The sequence below is a fragment of the Aegilops tauschii genome, chromosome 3, assembly GCF_002575655.3.
Source record: "Aegilops tauschii subsp. strangulata cultivar AL8/78 chromosome 3, Aet v6.0, whole genome shotgun sequence".
Lineage (NCBI taxonomy): Eukaryota > Viridiplantae > Streptophyta > Magnoliopsida > Poales > Poaceae > Aegilops > Aegilops tauschii.
The window spans coordinates 324015859-324041033 of record NC_053037.3 but is presented as its reverse complement, the minus strand read 5'-3'; the positions used below and the strand labels follow the sequence as shown (position 1 = coordinate 324041033).

At 51.7% G+C, this 25175-nt stretch overlaps 2 protein-coding genes and 1 long non-coding RNA gene across 3 annotated transcripts; all 3 read left to right on the top strand.

Annotated features, from left to right (window-relative positions):
- The first annotated feature begins 1277 nt into the window (after positions 1-1277).
- On the top strand, positions 1278-4030 carry LOC109760423 (protein DETOXIFICATION 14). The gene is made up of 7 exons (XM_045234430.1): positions 1278-1525; positions 2299-2843; positions 2928-3011; positions 3101-3160; positions 3246-3484; positions 3612-3817; positions 3942-4030. The coding sequence occupies exons 1-7, from the start codon at positions 1295-1297 to the stop codon at positions 4011-4013; spliced, it is 1437 nt and encodes a 478-aa protein (XP_045090365.1). The 5' UTR covers positions 1278-1294; the 3' UTR covers positions 4014-4030.
- Positions 4031-4144: 114 nt separating this feature from the next.
- On the top strand, positions 4145-5618 carry LOC141020989 (uncharacterized). Its single transcript, XR_012180985.1, has 2 exons — positions 4145-5206; positions 5288-5618. It is a non-coding gene; the product is annotated as an uncharacterized lncRNA (long non-coding RNA).
- A 2805-nt stretch (positions 5619-8423) lies between these two features.
- LOC120975780 (uncharacterized) lies at positions 8424-11484 on the top strand. Its single transcript, XM_040402488.3, has 3 exons — positions 8424-8800; positions 8962-9278; positions 10684-11484. Exons 1-3 carry the CDS (start codon positions 8760-8762, stop codon positions 10788-10790), a joined length of 465 nt encoding a protein of 154 aa, XP_040258422.1. The 5' UTR covers positions 8424-8759; the 3' UTR covers positions 10791-11484.
- Positions 11485-25175: the final 13691 nt, after the last annotated feature.

The following is a 25175-nucleotide window of genomic DNA, read 5'->3' as shown; positions in this document are numbered from 1 at the left end:
GGGGGATGTCAGCCCGTCGGCTGCTATTCTCTCCAGTCTGACCATGTGCGACGCTCCTGTTGTTCACAACGCTACCACTACGACTGCGGTGGGATGTTAAAGATAAATTTGGGATACATGTATTTAGTAGTCTAGGATTTGTAATCTGTCTCCTACCTTATCTTTTTGCATGGTAATACGTGTCTCGTTTATAAAAAAAAGGTTCGGTTACAAGGTACGTAAGCACCGACATTACAAAACTGAAAATATAGAATAATCCTATGCAAAATACTGGCGCCTGTTCCTCTCCTTCAACACCACCGAAACGGCCACCAAAGGGAAAGAAAATAGATCACCTCTTCATCCGATCTCGACGCGGCTCCATCGCTGATCAGCAGCTTTACGGACCTCAAAAGTAGTTTGCCAGAAGCAAAACCATTGCCGTTGAAAGAATCAGACCGGGGCAACATGTCCCCGGACACGCCATCGAACTCTAGATCTGACACCCCCGTACGACAAAGACGTCGAAGGAGGAAACCAGAACTGTCAGCCACGAACCACAAACCCAGCACGGGATGCACCATCTTCCAGCTGTCACTTGCGCAGACAACCGTCTGCGCGTACTCCTGGACGACAAAACCTCCCTGCTCCACCATGACATCGAAGACATCGCCACAGCAACGGGAACAGAGCAGAAGAAGAGCCACACCTGATGGAGTTGCCGCCGCCGCCTCGCCGACACCATCCATGAACCCTAACACAGCCGATCTGAAGGATCGGCAAACACACGATGCTATCAACTTCGAGACGCCGCCATGAAGGGCACCGCCGGTGTGGGAGTGAAGCTGAAGTAGATTTATTCGTCCGGACGCTGCTCCCACCACCCCAACGGCGCACCACGACCTACAAATCCAAAACCTAACTACAGATCGAAGGAACGGGGTCCCCCCTCCCTCCTGCCGCCGGAGCAGCCGGAGGGAGAGGGGGGCAACGCCCTGGCCGGCTGAGATCGGAGGAAGAAAATCGCCTCCACATCTTGCCCTCCAAGTTTTGTATTCAATATATACTCTTCCTCAAGACTCAATAATACATCCATCATATTCCACAGCAATATCCCTATCTCTCTTCTAACCGTCACGGCCACGACGGCGGCCACGACTCGGCGGCGGCGCCGTGCCCAGGCAGCGGTCCATTGCAAACACATTACTAATACCCACGCAGCGCGTGCGGTCCAATAAGAACCCGGGCCAGGCCGCGAGCACGGGCACACAGCGCTTCGAGAGGCCTCCCTCCCGCGACCGGAGATCATCCCTCGATGGCGGAGGCGCCTCTGCTGCCGTGGAAGGACCAGGAGGCGACGGGGTACTGGCGGAGCGAGGCCAGGAAGCTGGCGTACCTGGCGCTGCCGATGGTGGCCGTGAGCCTGTCGCAGTACGCCGTGCAGGTGTCCTCCAACATGATGGTCGGCCACCTCCCCGGCGTCCTCCCGCTCTCCTCTGCTGCCATCGCCACCTCCCTCGCCTCCGTCTCAGGCTTCAGCCTGCTCGTACGCACACCGCTTATCCCCACCTCCCCTTTCCCCCCTTCCGCATATTCCATTCCGTTTACGGCCTCTCCGCTCGTTTATTCCCCTTCAGTTTCCATGCGCCTCTTAGTAGCTACTCCCTCCGTCCCATAATATAAGAGCATTTTTGATACTAGTGTAGTATAAAAAATGCTTTTATATTATGGGACGGAGGGAGTACGTCCTAGACATCTAGCCTTGATTTCCCCTTGCTGCATGCCGTGCATTCCTCGGCTCTGCTCATCCATGGTGCGTGTTCTTAGCTCATCGAGATCGTTCCAAGGACCTTTTCCATCTTGAGATACAGACAAGGAAAAACGAGAGACTAACTCATGTTCTTTATTCCATTGGCTTAGGACTTTAAGTACTAGTACCTGCGTCCCGTAGTGACTTTGTGTTTTTCTAAGTAGGAATTATCGAGACTGGTTAGAATGAATACTAGTGGGTGACATGCCATCAGATTTCTGATTGGTGTAAAGTGGTACTAGTATCTTCTTGTGTCAACTACTAGACAGTGTGACACCTCAGGAGAAGTATTCCGCAGCCATCAAAGTACGTAGTAGTCAATTCTGAAGAACCGTTCAAACTATCTTTTTCTCTGCAATGGATTTCACACCATTTTATATATCAGCCTATATTTCCACCACTAGCAAAAGTCAGTTTACTTGGAAGAAGAAATTAGGCTTGTATGATGGTTACCTCCACGGGTCGCTTTTCAGCAAGTAACCAACATAAACTATGCTGAATTCATACAGACCGGCATGGCAAGCGCACTGGAAACGCTCTGCGGCCAGGCCTACGGCGCAAGGCAGTACCACACTCTGGGGCTCCACATGTACACAGCCATCGTCACTCTGCTGGTGGCGTGCGTCCCGCTGTCGCTCCTGTGGGCGTTCATGGGCAATCTCCTGGTGCTGATCGGGCAGGACCCCCTGATCGCGCACGGCGCCGGGAGGTACATCGTGTGGCTCATCCCGGGGCTCTTCGCCAACGCGGTGATCCAGCCCATCACCAAGTTCCTGCAGTCGCAGAGCCTCATCATGCCGCTGCTCCTGTCGTCCGTGGCCACGCTGGCGCTCCACGTCCCCCTGTGCTGGGTCATGGTGTTCAGGACCGGGATGGGGTACACCGGCGCCGCCCTGGCCATCAGCGTCTCATACTGGCTGAACGTGGCCATGCTCGTGGCGCACATTGTGATGTCGAGCTCCTGCAAGGAGACGCGCACGCCGCCGACCATCAAGGCCTTCAGGGGGGTGGGTGTGTTCCTGCGCCTAGCTCTGCCCTCTGCGCTCATGATATGGTAACCAACCACCAGAACCTAATTGGAATGGAATTAACTTCGCATTTATGTGGCTAATCATGTAATGTTTACATTCGTTTTCAGTCTTGAGTGGTGGTCGTTTGAGCTGCTTATTCTCATGTCGGGGCTTCTGCCCAACCCCGAGCTTCAAACCTCGGTGCTCTCAATATGGTACCAAATGTTCACTGTTTGATGTGGCTTAAATCTGCTTCTAGTATAAGAAGGCTGAACTTACATTTTTACTGTTACTATTTTCACTGCCTCACGAGCGTCACATTGCTCTTTACTATACCTTCTGGACTTGGAGCTGCTGGAAGGTACGATCTCTCAAGGCAGTTAATACACGGCCGATGTGGAAATAGTTTCGGTTTGGTAGTTGATTCTGCATTTCTTAACTAACAGCACGCGAGTAGCTAACGAATTGGGTGCTGGGAACCCGGAAGGAGCTCGATCGGCGGTCCGGGTCGTGATGTCGGTCGCGGTGACAGAGGCGGTGGTCGTCAGTGGAACTCTTTTGCTGTCACGGCGCCTCCTGGGCCGTGCTTACAGCAGCGAGGAGGAGGTGGCATCTGCCGTCGCCGTGATGGTTCCTCTCGTCTGCATCACCGTGGTCACCGATGGCCTGCAAGGGGTTCTCTCAGGTCACATTCATTTCTGAGTTCTGGGAGCAACTGCATGACCTTGCAAGTTCTCCATCGTTTCCAACAAAAACGTAGCTACTCTTCTTGTTACTAACATCTCTGTGCCTGTGCGTACGTTCTTCCTCAGGCGTCGCTCGAGGATGCGGATGGCAGCACGTGGGCGCGTACGTCAACCTCGGCTCCTTCTACTTGCTCGGAATCCCCATGGCGATGCTCCTCGGTTTTGTGCTCAAGATGGGGGAAAAGGGGCTTTGGATGGGTGTCGTCTGTGGATCCATCTCGCAGACCACGCTTCTCTCCGCCATCACGTTTTTCACCGACTGGCAGAAGATGGTTTGCTCTTCTGAACCTACCGTTACACCTATAAAAATCATACGCGAAAACGAACAGTCCAAAGAATTATTCAGGAGTGCTACACAATCTTACGGTTCGTCGCATTTTTTGCATTATCATGCAGGCTGACAAAGCTAGGGAGAGATCGCTCAGTGAGAAGGCAACGGAGTCCGAGTCGAGATCTCTGCTGGAATAGTTAGACTGCAATTTTGTAGGGGACACGCATCCCATCGCTGTCGTTTCTCTCTCAAGTGACAATGTAATTGTAGAGGGAATTAACACATCTCCCCAGCACACTTTCCCCTTCCTACCTCTCGCCCCCGCGTCGCCCCGCAGGGGCGGCTCGGGCGGAACCCTAAACGCCGCCGCCGCCGCCCCCTCTCCCTCTCGCCCCCTCTCGCCGCCGTCGGCGCTCGTCGGCGGGCAAAGCCCGTTGGCGGCCGGCGGCGGCGGCGGGATCTGGCGCTCGCGCTGGTCGGGCGCGCCCCTCGCGGTGGTGGGTGTTGTGGAGTTTTTGGCTGCGAGATCTGGAGCTCGAGTGACGGCGCACGGCGGAGCTTCGCAGTGGGGTGGAGGTGCACGGCTGGGGCTCGCAGGAGGAGTTGGTCGTGGCGCGGTGGCCCCTCCTGGAGGCGACGACACGGGACTTGGCGGGTCAAGGCGGCGGCGGCGCGGTTCGGCCATGGTGGCGTGGTGGTGCTCGGCCAGGAGAGGCTGCGCTTGCGGCGGCCGAGCACGTCGCGGCCCTCGCGCCTCCGTCGTGGTGCCCCTCCTGGTCTTCGTGGTCGTGGGTGCTGGAGGCGGTGGAGCGGGTCGGATGGGTCCGATCTGGGCTGTTGGGTCGTGACACAGTCGTCTGCCGGGAGTTGGCCTGACGGCTGGTGTGTGGTCCGGCATCCCTTGGTCGGGCATGGAGGGAGCTCGGCGAGTTCTCAGCCGTGGAGGTGCTGGTGGTATGGCTGTGTGCTCCTGGCTGTGCGGGTCTTGGTGGGACCCCAGCTTCTCGGCTATGATGGCGAAATGCTGCGGCGGCGGCGGAGTAGCCAACTTGGATGCTGTGGCCCCAATCCGGAGGGCAGGGATGGAGGTGCGCGGCGATCCGGAAGAAATTCCTGCTCGTGTTCGGTGCTGGCGATGATGGCGCCCGTGGGTGTCGTTCTTCTCCTTGGAGGCGTCGCCAAGGTGTGTCGACATCTCCATCTCTCGCGCCTGGGATTGGTAGCGGTCTTCGGGTGAAAGCCTAGGTTCGGAGCCGAATCGGCGTGATGGCGGCGTCATCTACGTCGTTCCTCTGTTGGGAGCATTGCGCTTGAAGACACGGTCATGAGGTTCTATGTTGCGGTGCTTTCGGCGCTCGCCGCTGTCCAAGACGATCTTCAGTGGCGCAATGTACGTCATCGTCAGTGAATCCAAGACGCTGCTTTTTGTGGACTGATCAAGTTCCGCCATTTACTTGCCACCTCCTTTTAGGCATCAAAGGGTGGATGGTGCGTCGACGAGGGAAGTTCACATGGAGTTGGTGTTGTCTTCGGAGATGACCGGCGATGGTCGAGACGCGGCGATGTTGCTCTGTTTTTGGACAAGCGCTTTTTGCTTTGTAGTTGTGTTGTTGGTGGTGGCTGTCTTCGGACTAGCCCTGGTGTGGTGTGTGAACTACGCTTGTTGTTTGCAACAAGTTGTAGTCTTCTTGTAACTTAAATTTTGCCTTCTATAAAAATATGGTATGCATTCGCGTACTCTCGAAAAAAATATAACTGTAGAGGAGGAAGAGGACGTAAACCACTCCTTTTATCCCTCTTTACTTGTTTGGTGTCCGCGGCGAAATGTTTGGCGAAGCTCGATTTTGAAATCCCCTGGTTCACGTTTCCGCTAGTTTTGCTCTACTCGGACAGACACAGAGGGTCCATGCCGGACAGCTCGAGACTTGACGGTTGCATCTCGTCTCTACTATTAATCTCTATTATTATAGAGAGTTGGTGAAACCTCCTTCCTTCTATTCTTTGTTGCGGAGTTGATGGTCGCATATTTGATGAAGCCTTTTCTCTTATCTATTATTTATTGCTTCCTATTTTTGATTTTGTACAACCGACTTTTGGGGACTAATTATTTTCTCTAGGACCGCAACATACGCGCCCCTTCAAGCAAACAATTCGCCCCCAGGTAGGGAGGAATGAATGGACGTTTTCGTTCGCTCAAAATAACCACTCCCAGCGAAAGTTTTTGAATTGCCATGTAAAAACTGGTAAAATTGCTGCAGTGTTATGAAAGATTTGTCATGTTCTAAAGTAAAATTTGTAACCTCAAGACACCCCGGATGCTTCTCAAGCTCGACACCGCCCGTTCCTTAGACTTGGTGTTGTGGCCTTTCGTCCTCAAAACCCTCACTCACTTGGGTTTTGGTGTGCGTTGGCAGGAGTGGATTTGTATCACCGTTGCATTTGCCTCCACACATGTCCTTTTTAACGGCATCCCTGGCCCACCCATCTTCCACGCAGGGGGCCTTTGCTAGGGAGATCCTCTCTCCCCGATGCTTTTTGTTTTGGACATCGACGTCCTGAACTCTTTCATCCAAATTGCGAGTCAAGTGGGACTCTTGCAACAACTAATGACGCGACACGTGGCCTATAGTGTTTCGTTATACGCCGACGACATTATCGTTTTCTACCACCAGACGAGCACGAATCTTCAGTGATCAAAGAGTTGCTTACCCTCTTTGGCAATGTCAGTGTGATACACACCAACTACAACAAGTGCTCTGTGACACCTATCATGTGTTGTGGTGATCTGGTGACCACCTTCGCCGCCTCCATGGCGTGCCCCATCGCCCACTTACCCGTCAAGTACCTGGGTCTTCCTCTTTCCATCAGGAAGACATCCGACGTTGACCTTCTCCTGCTTGTTGACAAGCCCGCGAAGAAGCTATCCACTTGGCAGGCTTCCATGTTATCTCTCCATCGTCGGAGGAGCAAATCCCACTGTCGAGCTATCCAGTCCCTTATCAAACTTTACGATGAACCCGTAAGTTGTCGTTGTGATCACCGTGTTATTGGTGACGTTTGAGCAACCCCAAAGATCACCGTACAGTAAGAAGTGACTGTGATGCTCTCATGGTCTAAGGAGAAAAAACACACGTTTACACTCTGTGTTATTACGATTGATTATAGACGATATTACTCACTTCATAACGTCATAATCTCAGTGTTGTTTTAGGACTGTCGTTTAACACTTTAAATGATATTCTAAGATCCGGAAAACATGATCATCAACAACACTTGAGCTAGTCCTAAAGGCAAGACTAGGAATCTTTTATTTAACCGTTTATCATTCCACGCATGCATATGAGTTTTCCACTGAATCACGTATTCCAGGATCATAGCAGTTACAACATAGAGTATCAAGTCTTTGATTATGAATATGAAAATATAATAATATAAATATTATTGCCTCTAGAAAATATTTCCAACATTCTCCCACTTGTCCTAGAGTCAATAATCTAGTTGCATGCTATTCTAACACCCATGGATATCCGGTGTTGCTCATGCTTTGCTAGTGGTAGAGCCTTCATCAGTGGATTTGATACTCTTCAAATCTTCATGTTATTTGTGTCGGTAATATCTGGTTTTACTATGTGTAGTTCTAATGTTACATTCGTGTTTACACTATATCTCTATATAGTCAATGTTGTAGTAATACTATATCGAAAACGGACGTTTGGTGGCCGCGCTGCCTGTAGGCCGGAATCTCGCGCCGTGCAGTATAGCGCCGCGATGTGTGCGCGCCTATTGTCTCGCCGGTATACGATAGCTAGTAAATGCAAATACATGCGTGCCGTGGGCTAATGTGCTAGTGTTGCACGTGGGCCTCCGGTGCGCGCGGACACGCAAGCACGTCATGTGCTGCTGCTGATTTGAAAATAGCACATGACGTCCATGCGCCAGGCGACGGAGGAGCTGCACGCGAGTATGTCTTTGTCCTGGCGCTGCTCTGGCCCACGGGCCCCATCGTCGGTGGCGGTCGCAGCTCAGGTGCGTTTTCGCGGGGACTGGGCTTTGTCGGAGACGGCGTCCCGTCAATGTTTTGTTCTTCCGGGGCTCGATCCACCTTGAGCTTGTCTTCTCGGACGGGATCAACAGGCCATCGGCGTAGATTCCTGCCGCTCATCTTGGGCGGTGAGGTTAGGTTTGGCCTGGCCGGCGCGCGCGGCGGCGGGCTTGGTGAGCTCGGAATTGGTCGCGGAGGCGGCGCCGTCGACCAAATCGGAAGTTTTGCTTCCCCGACTTTGTCTCTGCTACGTCGACATGTTTTCCGATGTAGATGGGAAGCTGGTGGAGTCCTGCACAGGAGTTCTCGGGCCGGCGTTGGTCACCTGTGCGGTGCCCGCGACGGCTGGCGAGAGATTTGGTGGCCCAGCACTCGGATGGTGGTTTGTGGTGGCAGATCTGGTGATTCTCCGTCGACTTCGTCGATCAGAGGTGCCGGAGCTGGGGCCGAGGATTTGCATGGGGACGTTCCCCGGTCGACGTGCCACAACAGTTACGCACCGTCGTTCGCGGTGGGGGTCATCTTTGACTCAGAAAGCCGTTTCCAGCGATGGTGTGCCCTCGGTTCGGTGCTTGGTGGTTTTCGGCGTCTTCCGTTTGCTGTTCAGCTCGACGGCGGCAGCGAATGTCGGTGGCTGGTGTTGGCTCTTTCTACGTTAAGGCCCCTGGGACCGGATTGTACTTTCTCTTTCTTTGGTCTTTTTTGCATTTGTGTTGGGACACCTGTGGTCTCTTGTAGTCTCCCGGCGATGCTGCGTATGTGCTATGGTTGTAACCTCTGCTGGTTAAGAAGTATGCAGTTATCCTAAAAAAACACCGGATGTGGGCATGTGGCGCTTTTCTTTCCCTCGTCAGCCCACTCATCCCCTTCCCGTGGTAGCTGTGTAGAGCGGTGATTCGCCATGGATGGCCTCGAGTTCTTCTTTGAGGAAGCAGAATCAGGGTGAGAACGAACCTGCCGTCCCTGTTTCTCTTGCCCTTGATTAGTCCAGAACTCCAGAAGCAAAATCTTTTTTACTTGGTATTATGCTCCTTGGTTCCCGAGTTCTTCTTCTCCCTCTGTTGGTTGGATCTGACTAGTTAAGAATCTTGTATGTGCCGCAGATTGGTTCCTAGGGTGGATGCGGGCGATGTTCTGGGTGGCGGAATCGACGTTGTGGAGTCTGTGGTTGCTTCCATCAATGAAGCTCGCGGGCAATCCTCTTATCTGATCTCTTCTGAACCCATGGATGGCGGGAGCGGCAAGGAGCAGTTCCGAGGGGTTGACGGAATGGTGCCTCATACCACAACGGTGGCAATGGGGTCGTTGGTGACTCAAACGATATGGCCGCTCAGAATACGACCACTGCATCTATGGGAGAGGAGGGGGATGCCGAGGGTGCCGTCGTCGACAACTCAAAGGGGTCCTGTTGGACTCGACGGTAACAAACACACACTCATTTATCATTTCTTTTGCTGTTAGAGCAGAGATTCTAGGCCCCTGGACTCGCACAAAACACACATATTGAAGAGTTCACCTATGGATGAACAAACAAAAAAATCACCTGTCATATCATTTGATGCTATCTTGAAAACCAAAATTTTACAACTAGGTGTCATGCTGGTAGATCATAGTTTTATGATTTTGTATCAATGATCAACATTAATCTTTTGATATTTACCCGGTTCATCCCGGTCTGTACAAGTAGAAAATACAGTTAACACCGTTTTTGAAAAAACTGAAGTGTTAGGATTGGCAACGCGTCAGAAGAGAGGGATGCCAACCCAAGCAGAGTTCCTGCCCTTGAGGCTTTAATGCGAACTTACGCAGACACCAAGGCCGGCACTGTTGTTAATCCGGCACTCGGAACTAGCTTTGACACAGTTGAAGCAGCATATGAGTTTTACAACCTAAACTCCTGGGAGACTGGCTTTGGCGTCAGGTATGTCAAAAGCAGGCTAAACGTCCATCGGAAAAAATGCATGCAGGAGTTTGTGTGCGCATGTGCACTGAGGATGATTCATTAATTAAAAAATAGAAAATGTTTCTCTTGCAAGTACTTTTTCATATTATGGTCTCATATCTTGTTCTGGAAAAAATCTGGAGGATACCATTCCAATCAAACAGCCGCTCGACAAGGTGTGGATGTGGCGCGTTGATGCGGGTGCTTAGATCTGATAATGAGGGGTGGTACATATGTGAACACAAAACAGAGCACAACCATGCACTCTCAGTTAACTATATGGAAAAGCTGCACTGAAAATTGCTCCGACACATAGATAGATATATTAGAGGAGAGTTATCAGTAATAGAGAACCAAACTGGTAAAAATACAAATTTTATGTGCTTGTCAGATGGCGAGCAATTTATCTTGTCATGAATCATGTCGTAAATGTCAACGAAAACGATAGGTAAAACCACATGGTAATGATATGTCCCCACATGCAGGGTGCTGTGTGCTGGCTCAGAACCTACCTATTGAGATACATGCATCAAAAATTTACACGAGGGCTATGTTTGGAAAAAATTGGTGAGATGCTATATGAGGGTGGGTCATATGTTCTGATTGAAGTTGTGCCTCGCCGTGAGTAAATAGCCACGCATTTGAAGAAAGATTCCGGGGACAAATGGTGTAAAAATGAATTCCTCGTCCAGGTTAATGAGCATGCTAACGAATTCAAGTGTGAATGCGGAATGTTTGAACATTTCGGCATGGTGTGCAGTCATGCACTGAAGGTGTTTTCCCCTTTTCTTGTGTTGTTCTGTTGTACATGCAAAACTTTTTTTTTTGTCTAGAACAAACAAAAGAGCGGAGATTTTGACACTGGTATTTTTTTTGTTCTCAGGTAATGATCCAGCTTGGTCTGCAGGAGGTCCCAGCCAGACACGTGCTGAAGCGTTGGACAAGGGGTGCAAGGGATATACTCCCTCTAGAGTTTCTGCGTTACCATAAGGACCAAGGTCCTCTGAAGTACTCCTCGCGACGACATAACAATCTGCATCTGCTTTGCCTTTAGATTGTTAGGCTAGGTTGTGACGCCCCCGATTCAATCGTACACTAATCATACACGCAAATGTGTATGATCAAGATCAAGGACTCACGGAAAGATATCACAACACAACTCTAGACATAAATTAAAATAATACAAGCTTTATATTACAAGCCAGGGGCCTCGAGGGCTCGAATACATAAGCTTGAAAACACAAGAGTCAGCGGAAGCAACAATATCCGAGTACAGACATGAGTTAGACAAGTTTGTCTTAAGAACGCTAGCACAAAAGCAACAACGATCGAAAAGGCAAGGCCTCCTGCCTGGGAGCCTCCTAACTACTCCTGGTCGTCGGCGGTCTCCACGTAGTAGCAGGCATCGGCGGTGGCATCTGGCTCCTGGGCTCCGACATCTGGTTGCATCAACCGGAAAGAAGAAGAAAGGGGGAAAAGGGTGAGCAAAGCAACCGTGAGTACTCATTCAAAGTACTCGCAAGCAAGGATCTACACTACATATGCAACATTATCAAAGGAAGGCTGTATATGTGGACTGGGCTGCAAAAATGCCAGAATAGAGAGAAGGCCTAGTCCTATCGAAGACTAGCATCTTCTGGAAACCACCATCTTGCAGCAACAGGAGGGAGTAGGGTAGCATAAAGTAAAGTAATAGAAGTGTTATCAACCTCGGCCAGAGATCCCTTCTCGACTCCCTGCGAGAAAGCAATCCCAGAGCCATACTATCCAGTTATCATCACAAACCAATTCTCATCACAAGTATCCAGTTCTAGTTGTATCGATCGGGATACAACTCCAAGTGTCCGTTACCGTAGGACAGGCTATCGATAGACGTTTTCTTCCCTGCAGGGGTGCAAACTTACCCACCACACTCGATTAACTCCGGCCGGACACACTTTCCTGGGTCATGCCCGGCCTCGGCCAAACAATACGCCGCAACCCGACCTAGGCTTAATAGAGAGGCCAGCACGCCGGACTAAACCTATGCCCCCAGGGGTCATGGGCCATCGCCCCGGGAACTCCTGCACGTTGCGAGGGCGGCCGGTGAGCAGACCTAGCTACCTCCTTCAACAAGGCAGGTGCTTACGCAGTCCAACCCGGCGCGCGCCGCTCAGTCGCTGGCGTCTATTAAGCTTCGGCTGATGCATACGACGCAGAACACCCATACTATGCCCACGTGATGGTTAGTGCTATCAGGCCAGAGGCCCCTCGGATCAAATATCCAAATCGTAGTGGATTAGGAGCACGCGGTAACAAGCAGAGACTCACGAAAGATGTGACCCCGTTGCCCCATCTCGAGGACTTGCGGCAAGGGCCAGGAATGCCGGGCCACGCCTCGTAATTATCTCACGGGCACCTTCCAGGTCAACCCGTCTCCACATCACTCGCAATTAAGCTCGCGCGGGTACCCCTTAGGGCCGACTCGTCTTTAGTAACATGGTTCAGTGTAAAGTCATAATAACCATAGTAACTGTGTGTCCAAACATCAAGGGGAAAACCCGAGGAATCACCCCCGGTGAATTCCACTCGATGTAATCATCAAGGTGAACGTAAGAGGAACCACCCCCGAGGTTCACACTTGAGGGGTTGCACGACAGAGTCATATCGGAAGTGGTTAAGGAGGAAATCACCCTCGATGACCACGACCGAATAGCTACACTACAGGGTTAACATCAGAAGTGCTGTAGAGGTCTCACCCTCGACACTCGATAGTAACCCAGTAGTGTCGAGCAACTAAGGAGAAAGTGATGTCCGGCGCCGGGGCCTGGTCTTCGATCCCGTTGATCAGGTCTTCAATGATGAAGCAGGGGCAACAAGGACAAGGTGGGGGTCACTGATGGATCACTAACCAACCTATACTAAGTAGTTTAGGATAAGCAGGTAGATAACAAAGAGCAGGTTACAAAAGTAGGCTATGCATCAGAATAGGAGCAAACAATAACAGTAGCAAAATCTAATGCAAGCATGAGAGAATGGAATGGGCGATATCGGGATGATCAAAGGGGGGGCTTGCCTGGTTGCTCTGGTAAGGAGGGGTCGTCGTCGACGTAGTCGATCATAGGGGCGGCATCGGTCTCGGGGTCTACCGTCGAGAAGAGGGGGAAGAAACAGTAAATATAAAACAAACATAGGATCACAAAGCATAACGTGGCAATATGCTGTGCCGGGTGTGACTTAACGTATGGCTACACGATATAGGTGAAGGGGAAATTCAACCGGGAATGTATTCCCGGTTCCGGACCTGTGTCAGACATATGACCGGAGGGGAAATGTTCCATGTTCAGATAGTTAGAGGCATCTGACATGTATGTGGGTAGCGTATTCGGATTTGCCTCGTCGTTCTGAGCAACTTTCATGTAGAAAACATTTTCATCGGAGTTACGGTTTAATTTCTATGAATTTTCAAAGTTTAAAAAATTTATGGAATTAATTAAATTAACAGAAAGGAATTACTACGTCAGCATGACATCACTGTGACGTCAGCAGTCAACAGGATGGCTGACTAGGTCAAACTGACCAGTGGGGCCACTGGGACCCACATGTCAGCCTCTGTTGGCTTAACAGTGGATTAACTAATCTAGCAGGGTCAATTAGGGGTGTGGGCCCGGGTGTGAGTGAGTGTTTTAGGTTAAACTAATTACTTTTATTTGTAAAACATTATTAGACTAATTAACAGTAGGGGGGCCCACATGTCAGGTCAATCATGCACAGCCAGCACAATTGACCCGGTCAACCAGTCAACTGGGCCCGCGGGACCCAGCTGCCAGTGACCCACCCCCAGGTCGGCCACGTCGGCGGCCGGCGCCGGAGTTGCGCCGGCGAGCTCTCCGCAGCGGCGAGTTCGCCGGAGACGCTCGGAAATTCGCTACGGGGCACCGTTTTGCGCGGTTTTGCTTGCGTTCGAACGCTGACGGTGCCGCGCGTCGAGTGGTGGCGGTAGCACAGCCGGACTTGGCCGGAATCGGCGCCGGCGACGAGCAGAGGCGGCAGCGCGTACGGGTGCTCGACGGAGACGGCGCTACGGCGTGAAGCAGCTAGAACGGAAGGGCTAGGCATTCTCTAAGCAGCGCGGCGAGCACGTTGGGCACTAGCCCGCGACCAAAAGGTCACCGGAAGGACGCCGGCGACGAGCTCGCGCGGAGTCGCGTTCGGCCACGGTGGGAGAGACGGCTAGGGACCGCGCAAGGGCAGACGGAGAGAGGGACAAGGAAGGTGGTGGCTCACCGCGCGGCTACGGAAAGCCCTTGCCGGCTTAGGAGCAGAAGCGCGCGCCGGAGAGGAGGAAGATCGCCGGTGACCGAGGTGGAAGGGGGCGGCTCGATCCGTGGCCTGCGGTGCTCCTCGAGCTCGATGGCGAGGTGTAGTCGAGGTAGAGGTTGAGGGAGTCCTGGATTAGGGGGTCCTCGGACAGCCGGACTATATCCTTTGGCCGGATTGTTGGACTATGAAGATACAAGATTGAAGACTTCGTCCCGTGTCCGGATGGGACTCTCCTTGGCGTGGAAGGCAAGCTTGGCAATACGGATATGTAGATCTCCTCCCTTGTAACCGACTCTGTGTAACCCTAGCCCCCTCCGGTGTCTATATAAACCGGAGGGTTTAATCCGTAGGACAACAACAATCATACCATAGGCTAGCTTCTAGGGTTTAGCCTCTACGATCTCGTGGTAGATCAACTCTTGTGTCCCCCGCCTCCTGTTACCATCCGCCTTAGACGCACAGTTCGGGACCCCCTACCTGAGATCCGCCGGTTTTGACACCAACATTGGTGCTTTCATTGAGAGTTCCACTGTGCCGTCACCGTAAGGCTTGATGGCTCCTTTGATCATCGGCAACGATGCGATCCAGGGTGAGGTTTTCCTCCCCGGCCAGATCTTCGTGTTTGGCGGCTTCGTACTGCGGGCTAACTCGCTTGGCCATCTGGAGCAGATCGATAGCTACGCCCCTGGCCATCAGGTCAGGTTTGGAAACTTGAACTATACTGCCGACATCCATGGAGACTTGATCTTCGACGGATTCGAGCCCATGTCAGGTGCGCCGCACAATCACGACGAGCATGATTTAGCTCTGCCATCGGACTGTGTTCGGGAGATCACACCTGCAACTACTCCGGCCCTCAATCCGGAACAAATTGCGCCATCTGTGGACGGGTGGATGGACCCCGCGACGGAGGCCGCACACTCAGTGGCGATAGCGCCGAATACTGACTTCACCTCCTACGAGACCTGTGTTGCCGAACCGTTGGATTCGTCCCTGGCCACGGACTCCGAGCCGCTTGTGTCCGTGCCCATCGAATCTGATTGGGCGTCGATCATGGAGTTTACCTCCGCGGATATCTTTCAGCACTAGCCTTTTGGCGATGTGCTAAATTCATTAAGGACTCTCTCCCTGTCAGGAGACCCTTGGCTGAACTATGTCTGGCTAGAATGGGATGCGGACGACGAAGAAATTCGCGACCCACCCACCACCCACTTAGTAGCCACTGTTGACGATTTAACTGACATGCTTGATTTCGACTCCGAAGACATCGACGGCATGGACGACTATGCAGGAGAGGAACAAGAACCATCGCTCACAGGGCACTGGACAGCCACTTCATCACATGACATATACATGGTGGATACACCCAAAGAAAACAATGACGACGAACGGAAGGATGCAGCGAAGGATAGCTCCCTCGAGAAGCAACCAAAGCGTCGGCATAGGCGCCGCTCCAAATCCCGCCTCGGCAAAAACAGCGATAACAGCGCAAGAGAAAATAACACCCCAGTCGACTCCAAAGGAAACGACGACCACATTGACCCAGCGGCAGAGCAGGATGAACCAGCAAACGGCGAACATAGTACGGATCTGCTGTCCGAACACGGCGACGCCGAGGATAAAGCTCATCAACCTCCCTCCGGAGAGGAAAACAGTCCGTACGAGGATGCACACATCATCCCGGAAAGGCACTTGGAACAAGAGAACCTCCGCAGAAGGCTTATTGCCACCGCGAGGAGTCTGAAGAAGCAGAAGCAAAGGCTTAAGGCCGCGCAGAATACGCTCAACAGTAGATGGAACAAAGTGCTCAACAATGAAGAAAAGTATGGTGGTAGTTACCACAGAAAGAGCTATCCAAAGCGCAAGCTGTTGCCTGAATTTGATGATGAGGCCTTAGAGCCCACACAGCCGATAAACAAAACGGCCGACCGGTCGGATCAACCACCTTGTGGCCGCGATAGAGCGGCTAACAAGGTCGCACATAAGTCAGCACACGATTCACGTGAGGACTTGCATCAGAAGACTGGCGCGACCAGATCCATCTACGGATCAAGGAAACGCGCTCCAGTGCACAACCAAAACCGAACACTACAACCGTCAGAACGCCACGACACATCCAAATACAGGGGTGCCGCACACCCCTATGTTTCACCAATGAGGTGCTGGACCACGAATTTCCAGAAGGATTCAAACCAGTGAACATAGAGGCGTACGACGGAACCACAGACCCTGGGGTCTCGATTGAGGACCTTATCCTCCATATCCGTATGGCTCGCGGAGACGATCTCCACGCCATCAAGTACTTGCCCCTCAAGCTGAATGGACCAGCTCGGCACTGGCTGAAGAGCCTCCCCGAAAACTCAATAGGAAGTTGGGAGGAGCTTGAGGATGCTTTTCGGGCTAATTTTCAAGGGACCTATGTCCGACCTCCGGATGCAGACGATTTAAGTCATATAATTCAACAGCCCGGAGAGTCAGCCCGAAAGCTTTGGAACATATTTCTCACTAAGAAGAACCAAATCGTCGACTGCCCAGACGCCGAAGCCTTAGCAGCTTTCAAACACAGCGTCCGAGACGAATGGCTCGCCAGACACCTCGGCCAAGAAAAACCGAGAACAATGGCAGCCCTGACAAGCCTCATGACCCGCTTTTGCGCGGGCGAAGATGGCTGGCTAGCCTGTAGTAGCACCAGTGACCCAGGCACATCCGAAGTCAGGGATGGCAATGGAAAACCACGACGCAGTAAAAGCAAGCGTCAAAATAAAGAAGACAGCCCAGATAACACGGTGGTAAACGCCGGATTCAGGGGCTCTCGACCGGGTCAGCGGAAAAAGCCTTTCAAAGGCAGCAGAGATGGACTGTCCAGCCTAAACAAGATTCTAGACAAACTATGTCAGATTCATGGCACCCCCAATAAACCTGCAAATCACACCCACAAAGAATGCTGGGTCTTCAAACAGGCCGGTAAGCTAAACGCCGAACACAAGGGGAGGGAGACACCAAGTGAAGACGAGGACGAGCCTCGCCAGCAAAGCACTGGGGGACAGAAAAATTCCCACCAGAGGTCAAAACAGTGAACATGATCCACGTGACGAAGAGGAGAAGCAAACATGCACTCCGAGACACACGCGCCGTAGAGCCCGTCACCCCTAAGTTCAACCCCTGGTTGGCCTGCCCAATCACTTTTGATCGCAGGGATCACCTGACAAGCATCCGGCATGAAGGATTGGCTGCCTTGATGTTAGACCCAATAATAAACGGATACCATCTCACACGAGTCCTTATGGACGGCGGCAGTAGTCTTAATCTGATATATCAGGACACAGTCCGCAAAATGGGGATAGACCCGACAAAAATTAGCCACAGTAATACTACCTTCAAGGGAGTAATACCAGGCCCAGAGACCCGCTGCACGGGCTCTCTAATACTAGAGGTTGTATTCGGTTCTCTCGACAACTTCCGAAGTGAAAAGTTAACCTTCCACATCGCTCCATTCCGAAGTGGCTATCAAGCACTACTCGGAAGAGCAACTTTTGCTCGTTTTAATGCAGTACCACATTACGCTTCTCTCAAGCTCAAGATGCCCGGTCCACGTGGCATCATCACAATTAGCGGAAATATTGAACGTTCCTTACGCGCGGAAGAATGTGCGACGGCTTTAACAGCCGAACACTAAACGACCCCTCCAACCAGAATAAATGATCGGTCGTCAAGACCGCGGACACGGCTAGACGAGTCCGGCGCATTACTAGCTATAACAGCTTAGATAAACCCGAGATTGGTTTGATGGTTATACCCCCATAGGCGGTACCAGGGGCTTCCCGCGTGTAAACAGGGCTAGTTCGGCTCAACTTTACTTATCTTGAATTTTCATGGTTTATCGAGAATAACCAATTTTTCGCACGACAACTTTCACCTAAGTTCTTCTCTTTTACAGACGACAATCGTGCTACACCCTTCCAGGATACGGCACAACGGAGACACAGGTGCAGACGTGCAGCAGGGACCCGCTCAAAGGTTTCTTTTCAGATTAAGACCCTGTGTAAACCTTTTTTACTGTCTCTTGTTGTTCACATCCTCCGGATACTCAGTATAACCGAGAGCGATGCTGACGTTATTGGCATTTCGCCACGTCAGAATGATGCACGTACCTGGACACTCAGGGATCATCATCAAGGGCGTTATTCAGCCCGACATATGTTGTAAAGACCGAATACCTTAGGGCGTGTTCGGCGTCGCGAGTTTGGCCTTATATGCATCAGCTCCGAATCATGTCTTTGGTCAAATGTTGGGTTTGCCCGGCTCCCGTGTTTTGCTACCTTACGTTCCTCTCTATCGGCTAAGGTGGCACCGGGAGAACTACTGTGATTGTGCCCTGGTTCATCCGGATGAGCACCTCAGTAGAGAAAGCCGAAAACTGACTGTCATGATAAAGCACGAGACTGTTCAACCACTCGATGACTTAGCGGAATCTTCGGGATTCCTCCGCATTAACGAAGGGCCGTTTCCCGGTCATGTATGTACGCGCCCCGTATTCGGATGAGCGCGGAGGTACCAGGGGCTATATAGTAGTCCCACCGTCAAACTCCTATGGCTAAGTGAAAGTGTTAAAGCAATATAGTCCGATTGCCTCGTTCGCTGCGCTATCACCTCCTTAATGGACCAAGACGTTGGATCAAGTGTGAATACGCGTTTTTTGCGAACACCCCCGCATTATATGCGTGGGGGCTGAAGCCGACGACTGCAAACTTTCAGGTTATATACATATATACATAAACGGTCGCACAGGAGGCATCATAATACTTTCAGGAAAAAGTATAAACACAGCCTTTATAATTTAATAAACATTGTTCGTACAATGGGAATACATGTCACTAGAACATAATATTCTTCGAGCACTGAGCCTCTATTAAACGAGCGCCTTCAAGGACTTCTTCAAAGTAGTGCTCGGCCGATACTCGGCCCACGGACGAACTCTGGGTTGCAATAGCGGTGGCCTCCATCTCTGCCCAGTATGTCTTGACATGGGCAAGAGCCATCCGCGCACCCTCTATGCACGCCGACCTCTTCATAGCGTCGATGCGTGGCACAGCACCAAGGAACTGTTGCACTAAACTAAAATAACTATTCGGCCTTGGCCCTTCCGGCCAAAGATGATCCACAACAGACCTCATGGCAAGCCCGGACAACCTATGGAGCTCGGCCCACTCGGCCATTCGCTCATTCAACAGCAGCGGACCCACTGGAACATTGAACTGTGACCAGAACAGCTTTTCCACTTCACGTTCTTTTTGATCTTTGAAAAACTCGGCCGCATCAGCAGCACTCGCTGCCAAATCCATGTATGCGTCTGCAGAACTCCATAGTTGATCAAGAGGGGCATACTTAGGATCTCCGAACTTCGTCCGCAACAAAAAGGGCTTCCCAGCCGCGATATCCCCGGCTTGACGTAGCTCCTCCTTCGCCGCTCTGATTTTAGAGCGGGCGTCCTTGGCCGCTACCATGGCCTTCTCCAGGTCCATCATCTTCGTTCGGTTTTCCTTTTCAAGAAGCTCGTAACGGTCGGCGGCATCTTTCAACTCAACAGCCATCTTGGCTATTTTATCCTTGCTTTGGCAATGCGCAGCCTGTTCGGCTCTCAGCTCTTCGACCGCCTTTAGAGCGGTCGCATCACTCTTCCTGGCTTGTTCCTTGGCTCGGGCAAGTTCCGCCCGAAGGGTCTCCACGGCGGCGGCCCCATCTGCACTCACAACACATTAAAGATACTAGCATCATGCTCCTCTTAATATGTGTTGATCACCGGAGAAAACGCATACCCTGTGCCTCGTCAAGCCGCTTGTTTACAAGCACGATGTCGGCATCTGCCGCATCAAGTTGCCGCTTCAGCTCGGCAAACTCACCAGTCCGGCTAGCCACCAGACCTCCAGCCACCTGCACATGAAGGCGGCCTGATTATTACCTGGGACTATGATCCTCTGTTTGCCGCCGTTCTCGACAGCATCCAGAGTCTCAGGGGCTACTATCTGCATAGGGCACACCTAGCGTGTGCGGTACCGTCAAAAACATATACTACTTCACGTACCTCAAAGCCTTTCAGCAGACTCATAAAAGCTTCATGCAACCCGCTTTCGGCGGATGAAATCCTCTCAACCACCGTGCCCATTAGAGCACGATGCGTTTCCGAGACAACCGCTTTCTCCAGAAGATTCATCAGTGCGTCCGATCACACACCGGACGGTTCCGGACTCTTTCTGTGGCTCTCCTTAGGAGCCGAATACTCCGGACTTCGGGGGGCCGAAGGGTTACCCCCTCGCCTTGGCGGATCAGGAGAAATCCTCTGTGATGACACCTCAGGGTCGCCCGCTTCACGAGGCGGGGAGGCACGGGGAGGTGTTTCGCTCTCCATCATCTCCGGAAGAAGATCCCCCGAAGACGAACTCTGTCGAGAAGGGCTACGATCCGAACTACAAGATGCACGCTTCGGTTATCGTTCTCGGAAACGAGGCAGGATATATTTACTATAAAGTACTTTCGTTTACTTACAGCTCGGTAGAGGGCTGGTCCCCTTGCGGGTACTGTGAGGTAGGGATGCCCTCCGGGGTAGGACCCTCCGACAAAGGATTCTTCCCTCGCTTGGAGACCATTACTTCCAAGTCTTCAGAGGCGGTCCTCTTCCTTCCCTGGGGAGAGGGAATTTTAGATTCTTCCCCCAGTTATCCTCCTTCGAGGAGGCACTGATTCCCCCGGTTTGGAGGAATAGTAAGTGAGGCTCGCTCTCGGCCTCTTTGTTCCTCCCTTTACCTTCCCCTGATGGCGCTTGATAAGGCGCAAGCTCAAGCATCCTGGCTAGTACAGGATCCGGTGAGCCCTAGGGAAGGGGGGCCGGACACTTGATCATCTTCGCCCTTTTTATCCAGTCCTGGTCAAAAGGCGACTTTTCAGAATGATGTTGTGATAAATTAAAAGACAACGTGTTCGTCCACATAATTACTTACTTGAGTGTCTGGACGATTGCAGTTCAGACCCGCCTCCTCGGAGGTGTCCAGACACTCTATTTGTGATCCAAAGAACGATCTGTACATCTCTTCGAGCGTCACGCCGAAGAAGTGCTGAATAGTTCGCGGTCCTTCCGGGTTGAACTCCCACATACGGAGAGGTCGACGTTTGCAAGGCAGGGCTCGACGAACTAGCATAACTTGCATTACCTTAACAAGGCTGACATCTCTCTCGTGGAGATCTCGGATGCGACTCTGCAATGTCGGCACATCATTTACTCGCCCCCAGTCCAGCCCCTTGTTGACCCATGACGCCAGTTGTGGCGGGGGGCCCAAGCGGAAGGCAGGGGCGGCTACCCACTTGGTACCCCGGGGAGCTATGATATAAAACCACTCCCGTTGCCATAAACTGGACACCTCCGGGAAGGAACCCTTTGGCCATGGAACATCGGCGCCTTTGCTTATTACGGCACCTCCGCACTCTGCATGTCGCCCCTCAATCATCTTCGGATTCACATTAAAGGTCTTGAGCCATAAGCCGAAGTGTGGGGTAATGCGGAGGAAGGCCTCACACACGACGATGAACGACGAGATGTGAAGGATGGAATCCAGAGCCAGATCATGGAAATCGAGCCCGTAGTAGAACATGAGCCCTCTGACAAAGGGATCTAGACTGAAACCTAGCCCTCGGAGGAAGTGGGGGACGAATACGACACTCTCGCCAGGTTCGGGAGTGGGAATGACCTGCCCTCGAGCAGGCAGCCTGTGTGAGATTTTGCCGGTCAAATACCTAGCCTCTCTTAGCTTCTTAATGTCCTCCTCCGTGACGGAGGAGGGCACCCACCGACCTTGAAGGTTGGATCCGAACATGATTGTAGGTCCGAAGCGCCTAGCCTGAGCCTTGGGTGTTGGAACTCGAGGTGGGGGGAGGATTCGATTGAGCGCGAGAGGAAGGAGACAGGCCTAGGCCTCTTTATAAAGGGGATGAATATCAAGCGTCCTCCACGTGGCCGTTTGGGACTTGCCTAAATCGAGGAGTCATACCAACGGGCACGATTGGGTTACCCACACCCATATTGATGAGAATCCCGTGATAAGGGGACACGGTCTCTGCTTCGACAAGACGTGCCAAGGAAACTGCCTTGCGATATGTGCAGTGGCTGGTTGTGAAAAACGGTTCGAATAATGACCGGGCCGTGGTGTGATGTCATGCTGCAAAATACGTCAGCAGATTAGATTTGTGGGAATATTATTATCTCTACGGTGGTATGTGGAATTTGTTTTGCAGAGCCGGACACTATCCTTGTGTTCAAAATCTTCTATGGAGTATTCGGAGGAGGAACCCGCCTTGCAATGCCGAAGACAATCTGCGCGCCGGACTCATCGTCATTGAAGCCTGGTTTAGGGGCTACTGAGGTAGTCCTGGATTAGGGTGTCCTCGGATAGCCGGACTATATCCTTTGGCCGGACTGTTGGACTATGAAGATACAAGATTGAAGACTTCGTCCCGTGTCCGAATGGGACTCTCCTTGGCGTGGAAGGCAAGCTTGGCAATACGGATATGTAGATCTCCTCCCTTGTAACCGCTCTGTGTAACCCTAGCCCCCTCCGGTGTCTATATAAACCGGAGGGTTTAGTCCGTAGGACAACAACAATCATACCATAGGCTAGCTTCTAGGGTTTAGCCTCTACGATCTCGTGGTAGATCAACTCTTGTAATACTCATATCATCAAGATCAATCAAGCAGGAAGTAGGGTATTACCTCCATCGAGAGTGCCCGAACCTGGGTAAACATTGTGTCCCCCGCCTCCTGTTACCATCCGCCTTAGACGCACAGTTCGGGACCCCCTACCCGAGATCCGCCGGTTTTGACACCGACAGAGGTCGCCGGCGCGTCTCGTGGACGTGCTGGCGAGGCGCGGGGTGGCCGGTGGCCGCGGCTATGGCGCAGCCATGGCAACGGTGGCGCTCGGTGAGGCGCAGCCGAGGTGGATCTGGAGGGGAGAGGGAGAGGCGGAGTGGACGAGGGAAGCGAGCGGGCGAGTGGGGTGGTAGAGCAAGCGGAAGGGGAGCCCGAGGCGTCGAGGGGATCCTTATCCCCCTCGTCGACGGTGAGGTGGTTCGGCGGCGACGCGCAGGCGCGCGCCCTCGGTCGGTTGAACAGGGGAAGGGGAGAGCGACCGGGGAGGTAGGTGGGCCGGCCTGCTGGAGTGGGCCGAGGCCCAATGGGAGGCCAGGGCTCTGGCCCTTTTCCTTTTCTCCTTGCTTTCCCCTTTTCTTTTCTTTTTTAAAGCTTTTCTGTTTTAGCTTTTTTAGGTCATTTAGACACTTTGAAAAAATGTTGGACCAACACCAATATTACCAGAATAATATGTTCCACATGATGAACATTTTAGTTTTCATGTCTGAGCATTTTTGAATTTCACTCATAAATTCAAATTGAATTCAACTGGAGTTTGAAATGGAATATTGATCAAAGTGACCAAGCACTGTTATAGCAAAAAGATTAGCTTGATCTCAGGGATTACTGTAGCATCATTACACCGGGGTGTTACAACTCTCCTCCTCTAAAAGAAATTCTCGTCTCGAGAATTAAGAGGTAGAAGGGAACAGGTCGGGGTATTCAGCCCGGAGGTTATCTTCGCGTTCCCAAGTGGCTTCATCTTTAGTATGATTCGACCATTGCACCTTGAGGAACTTGGTAACCTTCCGGCGGGTTCGACGTTCAGCTTCTTCAAGAATGCGGATAGGATGCTCTTTGTATGTGAGATCATCTTGAACTTCAATCAATTCCGGATCCACTTCACGTTCCGGATCCTTGAAACATCAACGAAGTTGCGACATGTGGAAGACGTCATGGACGTGAGAGAACTGAGGTGGAAACTCCAATTGATAAGCCACCAGTCCACGACGGGCGAGGATGCGGAAGGGACCAATGTAGCGCGGAGCTAGCTTGCCCTTGACTCCGAACCGATGAGTGCCTCTCAAAGGAGTGACAAGCAAATAAGCTTGTTCACCAGGTTGATAAGTTGAACCCCAGTGTTTCCGGTCATAGTTGCTCTTCTGACGGGACCGGGCCGCCCTGAGATTATCCCGGACAATGCGAACCTGCTCTTCAGCTTGTTGAATAATGTCTGGACCAATGAGCATCCGTTCCCCAGTTTCTGACCAATTCAGAGGGGTTCGGCACTTACGTCCATAAAGCACTTCAAAGGGTGCCATTTTCAAGCTAGCTTGATAACTATTGTTATAAGAGAACTCCGCATAAGGGAGAGATTCTTCCCACTTCTTGCCGAAAGAAATAACACAAGCTCGAAGCATGTCTTCAAGAATTTGATTGACTCGCTCAACTTGGCCTTGGGATTGGGGATGATAAGCAGTGCTCCAGGTATTATGAGTTCCCATTGCCTCTTGGAAACTATCCCAGAACTTTGAAGTGAATATACTTCCGCGGTCTGAACTGATCTCCTTCGGAATGCCGTGGAGTGACACAATTCTGGAGATATACAAGTTTGCTAATTGACTAGTAGTGATAGTCTCCTTGACTGGCAGAAAGTGAGCAACCTTCGAGAATTGGTCGATGACGACAAAGATAGCATCGTCACCTTTCTGAGACGTGGGAAGGCCAGTGACGAAGTCCATTTGAATCTTATCCCACTTCCATTCAGGAATCAGAAGCGGTTGTAGAAGTCCAGCTGGTTTCTGATGTTCTGCTTTGATGCGACGACAAACGTCACATTCTTCGATATATCGAGCAATATCTTGCTTCATTTTAGACCACCAGTACTTCTGACGGATGTCTAGATACATCTTGGTGCTTCCCGGATGAATAGAGAGAGGGGTGTCATGCGCTTCTTTCATCACCTTCTCTGTCATAATCTCGACCCGGGGCACTACAATGCGATCTCTGAAGTATAAGGTTCCATCTTCACCAAGTGAGAAATCTTTGGATTTCTCTAAGGCAAGATCCTTTTTCATCAAATCAACATGAGCATCTTTGGCTTGAGCAGACTTAATTGCTTTCAGCAGAGTTGGTTCCAGGACAAGGTTATTCAGAGAACCCTGTGGAACTAGTTG